At 45.1% G+C, this 9,956-nt stretch overlaps 1 protein-coding gene across 1 annotated transcript in view; it reads left to right on the forward strand.

Annotated features, from left to right (window-relative positions):
• Positions 1–9,518, forward strand: part of TTC9 (tetratricopeptide repeat domain 9) — a 33,240-nt gene extending 23,722 nt beyond the window's left edge. The window contains exons 2-3 of the mRNA XM_038407462.1: positions 2,218–2,400; positions 8,542–9,518. Coding sequence (XP_038263390.1) covers positions 2,218–2,400; positions 8,542–8,621 — 263 coding nt within the window. The 3' untranslated portion in view covers positions 8,622–9,518. The remainder of the gene's footprint in view (positions 1–2,217; positions 2,401–8,541) is intronic.
• Positions 9,519–9,956: the final 438 nt, after the last annotated feature.

A 9,956-nucleotide genomic window follows, 5' to 3' on the forward strand; every position in this document is an offset into this window, starting at 1 on the left:
CCACTCCAAGAGCTGGTCTCTCCAGAACAGGATAGGGCATGTTGGATGGGCAGCATGTGGGAAGCTACTCCCAGTGCTGTACCTGTTCAGTGGATAAATACAGGACTCCTGTCTCCAGGGCTGTCAAGCCAGCACTAAATTCACACAACCATTTTTATAAGAAGCTTTAAAAAAATAAAGAAAAAAAGGCACATTCATTTCAAGCTCCATTAGAAATGCAGCAAGAAAATCAATGTTGGACAAATAGGAAAGGACAAAACTGGATCCGGAAATGCCTTTGAGCTTTAAGAAATAATTTTACTACTCAAATAGTCAGTGAGTAGGTGCTTTGAAATATACTATGTTCTTCTCTACCGACAGCAACTATCTGTGAGGAACACATGATTAGGAGTTTCTGCTTAGAGCCATGAGGCTCTACCAGAATATGATGTTTAAATCAAAACTAACATACACAGGTGGTCAATGTTCCTGCCAGGTTTTTTCTGCATGTAGAATCAATGACAGCCAGAGCGGACATTTAAAACCTATGAATGAAGTCTCCGAAGGAAAGGGGGAGACCCAGAGCTCCCTTTCTCACTCCCCCAAGGACAGAAGCAGTAGCAGTGGCTGGGGAAGTGGTAGCCTTTGGACTCCTCCCCCACAAGATTGGCAGACAATAGCAGAATGGTTCAGGAAGGGTGAGCCCTGGAGTTCCCTCATAGAGTCATGCTGATGGACTTTTTTTGATCAATAAGGTTTCAGTGAAATTGAAAACTGTCAATTGTTCACAGGAAAAATGTTGGTTTTGACTTAGTTTTTCAAATTTTTGGTGGGGAAGATTCACAACAAAATGTTTGATTAAAAATCAACATTTTAAAATGTTGGCATTTTTTCCATTAAGAGATTTCTGACCTGAATCTTTTGGGGATTTTTTTTGTCCTGAGGAAGTTTTAAACTGTTCAGTTTTTCATCCTATTTCGGGAGGAACCCAAATGTTGAAATACTGGAATTTCCCATGGGATGGAAATTCTGTTTGCTGAACAGTACTCGTTCCTTCCCCTTACCCACACTACAGGTGACACCAGGGACAACAAAGGAAGGTGGAGCTCTGGATCCCCTTTCATCCTCCTGTGCTGGCAGCATTGGAAGTAGTTGGAGTGGGGAAAAGAAGAGCGCTGAAGCTTCTTCCACTAGAGAGAGTGAGCTCAACACAGCCAGGGAGGGGAGAGGGAGCTCTAGAGCCCCATCTCGAGTTGAACAGGAGTGGGGCTGTCTCCTCCAGCTGAGCAGCCAGTCTTCATTGTCTGTGCCTGGTGCCTGCTAGCAGGGCACACAGCAATGCAAGCCTCCAGTTTAGGGCAAGTGGTGTTGATGGCTAGAGTGAGAGACTGTTCCTGGTTCTATTCCCAGCTGTCTATGGATTCACCCTGATCCTGGCATGTCCTGTATCATCTTTTTGCCTCATTTTGCCCATTGGTTAAGATGGGTATTAAACATTCCCATGCCTGGTAGGAGTTTATATTTATTAATATGAAGTTAATTGGGTAACGGGCCCAATCATACAATCCTTATTTATTTATTCAGTAAGCAATCAGTGGGACTTTTGGCATGAGGAAAGGCTGCAGGATCAGTTCCGCTGTTTGGGCTTTCAGATCTTCTGTTGAAAGGTGCCACCACAGGGATCAGTTCAAAGATTTCCGTGCCATTAGCTTTACTGCCTGACTTCTAATCCACTGGATAAGAGGCAGTTAAAGGTCACTGTCAAACATCATATTTATAAAATAGAGTTCTTTCTTGTATGTTTGATAACCTTGGATTATTAAAACTGTAAAACAATTGAATCTAGTTTATTTTTCTACTTTTATGAGGTGGGGTAATCATTTTTTGTCCTTTTTGTTCTTGGAGTCTGTGTTCCTTTCTGTTTATAGTCAGCTTCACTTCTTGTTTCTCACTGGCCCAAAACTATTGGACTTGGGGTTCCAACTCTGTAGCAGGAGGGGTTTAAATCCCTGCTCCCCTTGCAAAAACAAACAACCTATCCTCACTGAAATTCCAAAAATAAAACCTTTGTATTCAGTTTGAGAAGCTGGATTTGGTGTTTAAACTATTTGACTGCATATCTTTTGGAGCCATACCCCTAGCTCAACCTTTATCTTCTTCCCACTGACTGGGGAGGTGAAGGAATAAAAGTCTAACAGCCCCTGTTCATTTCTCTCTCCCTGTTCTCATGTCCTGCAGCATGTCTGCTCCAGGCTGAGCTGGTGAATTATGAGCGAGTCAAGGAGTATTGCCTCAAAGTGCTTAAGAAGGAAGGAGAGAACTTCAAGGCTCTCTATCGATCAGGCGTAGCATTCTACCACCTCGGTGACTTCAACAAGGCACTGGACTACTTGAAAGAAGCAAGGTCTCGACAGCCAACAGGTACTGGTAGCCACAACATTTTCACACTGACAGCCTTTGCTCTTCCTTTAATTGAACCAAATCCATCTCTGGTTTAACTGCATTAATTTCACCAGGAATGAATATGGCCTACTGTGTCTAGTTCTATTTCCTTTCAAGAATTCATTGGTAGCACAGCAGCTTTGCAGGGACATTGTCTGAAGCTTTTCAGCAGAGCCTGGAAGATGGTGGTATTGCAGGGATGCTACCATTGTAAAGGAGATTTCCAACCTCTTTTTATTGAAGAAGAAGAAGAAGAAGAAGAAGGGAACCATGTGGAGATGTGTGTATCTCCCCACTGCCTTCCCTGCCTCAGTCCCAGGGATTCCTGTATCTCTGAAAATGACCATCAGGAGGACACACCTGCATCTTCTCCAAAGGAGATCATTTGGAGTTGCTTACATCCACACCTTCCATCATCTCAGTGGAGGCAGGTCTCTCTCTGTGCCCCACTAGACAGGCACCTTCCTCTCCCCCAGTCACCAGTCCATGTTCTTTAACTTTTACCATGGAATCAATTAGGTCCCTGTTCAGGAACCCACCACCTATTTGCCCAGTAACAACAACAACATTGTTTCATTTTCTGCCAGCATGATGGTTGCATATTTAAACCAGCCTGTGAGATTTCTTGGCCCTTGTAGTAATGTGCTCCAAATCAGAGGACAGTAGTGTAACTATTGTGTTGTTTACATTTTCCAAACAAAAGTAACGGGCTCTTGAGCACATGGCCTAGGACTGTTCGCTTTAGTAACACAGAGCAGCTTTGACCTTCTGGCTCTATTATTCATGACTTACTGGTGCCAGCTTTGGCTGCCTTTTGACATATATATTTGAAGAGTTTATGTCACGTCTCCACGTAGGCATAGAGATTAAACCCACTGAAGTGTATTTTTTTAAAAACAGTTCTGTGAAAATAAGGGAAAAGTTATAAGGATCCAAGGAAAATGTAATGGAAATAGATGCCATACACAAACATAAGCCCAGAGTGATTTCTCCAGCACGAGTGTGGAAAGGGAATTGGTCTGGGCCCCGAGTCCTGGCAGAATGCTGCAGCTAGTGCTCCCTTAGCAGAAGGTGGAGCAGGGAGGCTGGCTAACACAGCTGCCAGTGCTTGATGCCCCAAAGGAGTTGGGTTCAGCTGGAGTGAGGACATGGAGAAAAAGGCAAGCATGAGTGTACACTTAGAAAAAAAATAATAATAATAGGTGTAGTGAGTGTTGGAATCTTCCATGAGGCATTCTGTTTCCATCTGTCATGTATGGACAGAATGCCTCAAGCCTTTGGTCAGTACAGCTGTGCATGTGCCCCTTGCTCAGTTAATGTGCTTAAAGGCACAGTTTACCCCATCTAATCTATAGTTTTCACCTCCTGCTTTCAGTTCCAGCTAGAGCCAGGAAATGCAGAGACTCACACACACACCCCAAAAAAGAGAGGGGGTAGGGGTCAAATAAAAAGCTATCCTGCTCTTTAAGGTTCAGAGTAGTTTCAAATTTCAGTCAAAATTTCCAGTCTGTCCTTATATTATCTGAATCGGTTTCCTCCTAGTTTTACTGCATGCTTTTCTGCTGTTTATTCCCTGCAATATTACATGGTCTGGTTGCAGCTCATCTCTTTATAAGATAAATACTTAAGTATTCAACAGCAATGGCCTCAAGCACCACAGCAGCCAAAATGATACTTAGGGGGTGGCCCAAACTGCCTTTAATTCAGGGGAAGGACAGCTCTGGATCTGCACTCTGCAGCCTGGATCCTTCTCTAGTATTATTTACAGTTACTATGACATTTCAGGTCGTTACTCTGTTTTATTTATGGCTGTTTAGTGAAAGTTGGGGGATATAGTAGGGGAAAGGGAAGTAATTCAGAGTGTACGTAGAAAGGAAGGAGGATGGGGTTGTTAAAGCACAGTAATGGGAGTCAGATGACTTCAGTGCTAATCCTGGCTCTGCCACAGTCTCACTGTATGATCTTGGATAAGTCACTTAACGTCTCTTGTCCGAGTTTCCCCCTCTGTTAAATGGAGATAAGCACTTTTCCCTACCTCTGAAGGGTCAGTTCATTAGTGGTTGTAAAGCACTTTGAGTATTAGTATGATCTTGTTTTGTGCAATGTATCTCTCTAATAAGGGGTGATTTAGAGATCAATCACTGAAAAACTACTCTGTCTGACAGAAGGAATTTTTAAATGGCAAGCAGGAATTCACTCACACAGGGTTTCCCTGTTCTAAAGTGTCAGTACAGCAAATCCCTTAAGGCTATTTATTCCCCATCAAAAGTTAGCAGAGCTGGGATTGGCCTTTTCTCTACCCTCCCCCCTCAATCACAAACAGAGCTGAATGGAATAAAATAGAATTGTGTAACTCCTCTCATTAGAGGAGACAATTTGGAAAGGGGAGTCAATTTTTACATAATTAAAGTAATCTGCAGTTTTCCATAAACTCTGTGATCAGAAGCTGATAAAAGCACATAGCATAGTTGAAAGTGATTTGAACTTTGAAGCAGCCAAATATCAGTTTTACTTACGAGCCTCTTTGTTTTCAGAGAAGCCTTGGCCTCACCATATATTATGTTCTACCTCTTCCTATCCATCGCTTTTTCTAGTCACAGCATATAGAAATTGGCAGTAAAGAAGGAACTTGAGCTGACCTTCTGGTCACATAGAATGCCAACAATTAGGTTACATGGACCCAGCCCCTTCTATTTATTTCATAGCAGGGAAATACAAAGACTGGGAATAAAACCCAGTTTTCCAACAGAGTAGAGTAGCACTCTAGCCACAGAGTCTGCCTTCTGTGTACTTCTATCTGTGTGATCTAGGAGGACTGGGGATCAAATCAGATCACAGTCATGATATCACAGAGCATTAACCACTAGGCTCTATCTAGTCACTAATCCAAAACAACAAGGAAAGCAATAGACTTTCCGTTAGAGGGTATGTTTTTATATACTAGCATGAGCACAGTCCTGAGAATCAAGAAGTCTGGGTTCTATATCCAGCTCTGCTAATACCTTGCTGTAAGACTTCGGCCAAGGCACTTGAGTTCTCTGTGTCTAAGATTTTGCCACCTGTAAAGGGATCATTCCCTCTCTCACAGAGGCTTAATTCATTAGTGTTTATACAATGCATTGAAATGTTCCAAAACGAGGAGGTAAAATGCGCAGAGAATTATTATTTAGTAACAAAGGAAAGGCAGAGAAAGAGGGTTCTGTTTGGTCTGTAACCAACTGCTATGTATATTTTTCTCTGACAAAAGTGAGCTTGAGAGACTATGTCATGACTTGCCTGGGAGAGTTCTAGGTAACCTGCAGTAAGAATGTCTCCTGCCACATACCTTGCTACATTCTGTTCTGCCCCTGGCTCCTGAGGTATAGGAGAAAGCATTTGAGAAATTTTCCATGTGGGTGAATTTGTGCCATGAGTCACTGACTCTCTTACCCATCAAACTGGAGGCAGATGTGGCCTCTGATTGCCCAATCATGCACTGAACTCTGTCTCTTCCCCTCAGTCAGGCATCCAGCTGGTCCCTACAAGCCTGGGCAGGTGTGATTTCCTAGCATGCTTACTCAATTATCACTTATCACCTTCACTGGGCAGACATTCAAGGTGCAAGATGTGTGCAATAGGGAGGCTCATACAGGTTGTAACCCATCAGCTCCTGGAGCAGCAGAGGATATGGATATTTGAATAAGGGTGCAGGGGACAAAGAGGGTGTTTGAGCTGGTATTGTCCTCCCCGTTCTATTTGGAGTCACATACGTTGCATATTCACTGCTTTTGTCTTTTAGAAAGATGGGTCAAATCTGCAACATTCAGATCCAGACCCTCATCTGAATTTCCCAGTGTCTGGGGCTTTTAGGTTCCAGGGTTTTAGTTCAGGACCTAAAGAGAATGTGAAATATTCTGAATTAGCAGCCCAGGACATGGAAGTGCTTTATCCACAGAACAGATATAATGCAGACAGCTTCCTCATGCTGCCCTCTGAATGTACCTTAGACCTGACCTGCATAGGGTGAGGAAATAGTTTAGTCTCCATGACAACTGAATCAAAGCTGCCAGACCTTGCAGCTGAAGATGACTCTTGAAAGGGGGAACGCATCCCACCTAGGAGAGCTTGAGAACCTCCCAGTGGTGCTCAGGTGCTGCCTCATACGCAATAGGAGCTCCTTGGGGTAGCTGGATGTGTCTTGCTTATCTCAACAGGCCTGGCTGGGGCTTATCACTGTTTTCCCCTCCCCATTTTTACAGGAAAGCTGCCATCCACAATTTCCTCAGTGCACACAACAAACCCACCCACCAGTGTTGGACACGTTACCTGTTCCTCTTTTCTCCCTTTGCAGGTTCCACCCCCAGCTGGTGTAGTAGAGCAGGTCTGGGCAGGTCATGAGGAGCTGAGGGGAGAGGAGGTTGCACACTGAATCTTGGGTCTGGCACACAGTAGCCTAATTGACTGATTTCACAGGGCCTCAAATTTACTTAAACTGTCCTTGGTTGGCCTTATAAGGAAGACTGGCAGCAAGGAGCCATTTCTGAATGACAATATCAATGAAAATTCTCTCTTTTTGCATTCTTATTTCTCAGCCAACTTTATCCTAGGTTGCTGTGTAAGTGAAAACATCCTCCCTCTCCTTCCACTAAGCCAGAGGAACATTTGGGGGGCATAGCTGGGGCCCAGGCCAGCCTCCACAGGGGGCAAGGAGGAAGCACTACTCAGCTCCGCTCCTGGCCCCAGCGCCTGCTGCTGGCCCTGGCTGCTTGCCCCGCACATGGGGCCCTGGCTGCCGGCCCTGTGCCCAGAGCTGCGCGCTGGTTGCCCTGGCTGCCAGCTCCACACTTGCTGGCCTCGGTTCCTGGCCGAGGATCCGCTTCTGGCTCCGTCCCTGCCCCTAGCTGTTGCCCCAGCCTCAGCCAACTTACCCCGTCCGCATCCCCTGCTCCTGGCTCTGGGAGGTGCGGAGGCACAGGGTAAAAAGTTTGAGGACCACTGCACTAAGCAAAGGCTATCTGGCTACAGGGCTGTAGGGCATCACTGAAGCAAGTACTTCAAGGGGATTTGAGGAAGGATTAGATACATATGAACCGGAATGCATCCGATGAAGTGAGCTGTAGCTCACGAAAGCTTATGCTCAAATAAATTTGTTAGTCTCTAAGGTGCCACAAGTACTCCTTTTCTTTTTGCGAATACAGACCAACATGGCTGCTACTCTGAAACCTGTCAACTAGAGATAAGTAATGACACAAGATAGCTGTCCTCATGCTTCCGAGCAAGCAGATCCTCTCACAGCTGGGGTCAGGGATTAAAAACCACATACATTATACATGCTGTAGCAGTGCACAGTTATCCAGGAAATAGGCTTTCAATTTCTCACCTATACCGCACTGTAGACTCACACAGCACTCTGCAAATGGAGAACAGGACACATTCCTTGCCCCCAAGAACTTACTGTCCAAAACAGACACGGCAGCAGAAAGAACAATAGTGCAAGTGTGGGGACTATTTCAGGGGAGAAGCTAGGAAGGATTCCCAGAAGTGGGTTTGAAGGAGAAGAGAGAGGTAACTTGGTCAGCCAAAAGAGGGATACTTTCTAGGCGTAGTGGCAGCCTGGCAGAAAGTGAGCAACCAGGAGCAGGAGATAAATTGAACATGGGAGTTGAAAGAAGTAAGAGAAGAGATGTAGGTAGGGCAAGAATGTATAGAGCTGTGTAAATGAAGATGAGAAACCTGAATATGATGCATTGAGAGACAGGAAGCCCATAGAAAGAACTTTATCAGAAAGCAATAGGAGATGATGACTTTGGGGTATTGGATAGAATGGACTGGGGAGAAGGCAGAAGGTAGGTGGGAGAGGAGAAGGTTACAATAGTCAGAGCAAGAGCTCACCAAGGTCTGGACAAAGATTTTAAGAGCGGGGATAGCAAGCAAAGATCAGATTTCTGTTCCATATAGGTGACATGGTACTGGACCAGAGGGCCTTTCTTGGGGGCACAGTTCCTATGTCCTGGTAACTTCAAGTGCAGTATATATAAAAAGGAGTCATGACGAACAGCAACAGGAGCGTGTGTAGCTTTTTGTAAGTTTCTCACTGGAAGTTGTAATCACAGCGGGTGCATGTGTCCTCTTTCCCTGCAGATACCAATGTCATACGGTATATCCAGCTGACGGAGATGAAGCTTAGCAGATGTTCCCAGAGGGAGAAAGAAGCCTTGTAAAAAGGAACCTGCTTCAGTGACAAGGGGGACATTTCCTTCCCAGATGCTCATTGGGTAGATCTTTCCATTTGCTTCACCCTGTCCCCATCTCTCCATCTTCCCTCTGGCGCTCTTAATTTAATCCCAGTTTTAGAAGAGACTTGGACTCTGGGTTTGGCTGCTTGGCAGCACAGTGATCATAACCCAGTCCCCTCAGTGGGAGAGCACAGTGGCTGCAGCCTGCCTGATTCCGGGACAGTGGCAAAAGGTTGGAGGAAGTGATGAGAGGCACATCTTTAGCCTTGGGCTGACTGCTTGCTGCAATGCTGCACTGAAGAAAACATCTCTGAGGCTATGATTTACCAACTAACAAACTGGAGACAAGCATTTCCTACTGGTAGCTGTCACTGGAATTCTACAGAGCCAGAAAACTAAGAGAGCTGTTGGCCACTTCAGGAGGGGGAAGCAGATTCCCCTTTCACCAGTTCCCCTGTGCCTTCCTCTCCAGCTCTGTATTTTAAGGCCCTATAGGAGTTCACGCACTCCAGAACGAATGCCAATTAAAGCCAGTCTAAACATCCTTTTAATAAAAGCACAGAGCACCCTGTGATACTCTTAAACAGCAGCCCCAATGCTGGGGGAGTGGGTTCTGGGCATGCTGTGGAACTTTGAAAGGTGTCAGGTGCACTGCACAGTTTGGGGCTTAAACTGTGGAATAATTATCTGCCAATAAAAATTGTGAATAGTCAGCAATTCCACACATTACTTTTAGAAAGGATTCCTGGGTTCCTAATCTCCAGAGAGGCAGCATGGTCTAGAGAAATAAGCATGGGGCTGGGAGCCAGGAACACCTAAATTCTTATCTTGGCTGTGCCAAGGCCTTACTGTGTAGCCTTGGGCAAGTCACTTTTCCTCTCTGTGCCTCTGTTTCCCCATCTGTACAATGGGGACAATAGCACTTCCCTACCTCGCAGGGGTGTTAGGGTTTATTAGTTAATGTAAGTAACATTACAGTAATGTACAGAGCTAAGTATTATTAGTACACTGGATTGAGGTTGTAGTCTGTCTGGCTTGTGTTGGTGCTTCCTGTATTCTTTCCTTTTAGGGAAATTAATGCTTGTGAAAGGTACAGGATTGACCACCCTGGAGCCTGAAGACTTGTATCTTCACAGAACAGGTATCATCAGTCCAAACTTCCCCAAATCCCCCCTCAGATCACATCTGGGGGGTCAGCAGGATGTTCAGTCTCCGTGGCCCATCAGCTTTTGGTCTTTTTGCTGAAACTGCCAACGAGGGGGTCCTTAAAGTGATGTGAACACACATCCACTGGGAAACAACCCTTCTCCCCTCCCTACA

Source organism: Dermochelys coriacea, chromosome 6 (genome assembly GCF_009764565.3).
Source record: "Dermochelys coriacea isolate rDerCor1 chromosome 6, rDerCor1.pri.v4, whole genome shotgun sequence".
In the NCBI taxonomy this organism is placed as follows: domain Eukaryota; kingdom Metazoa; phylum Chordata; order Testudines; family Dermochelyidae; genus Dermochelys; species Dermochelys coriacea.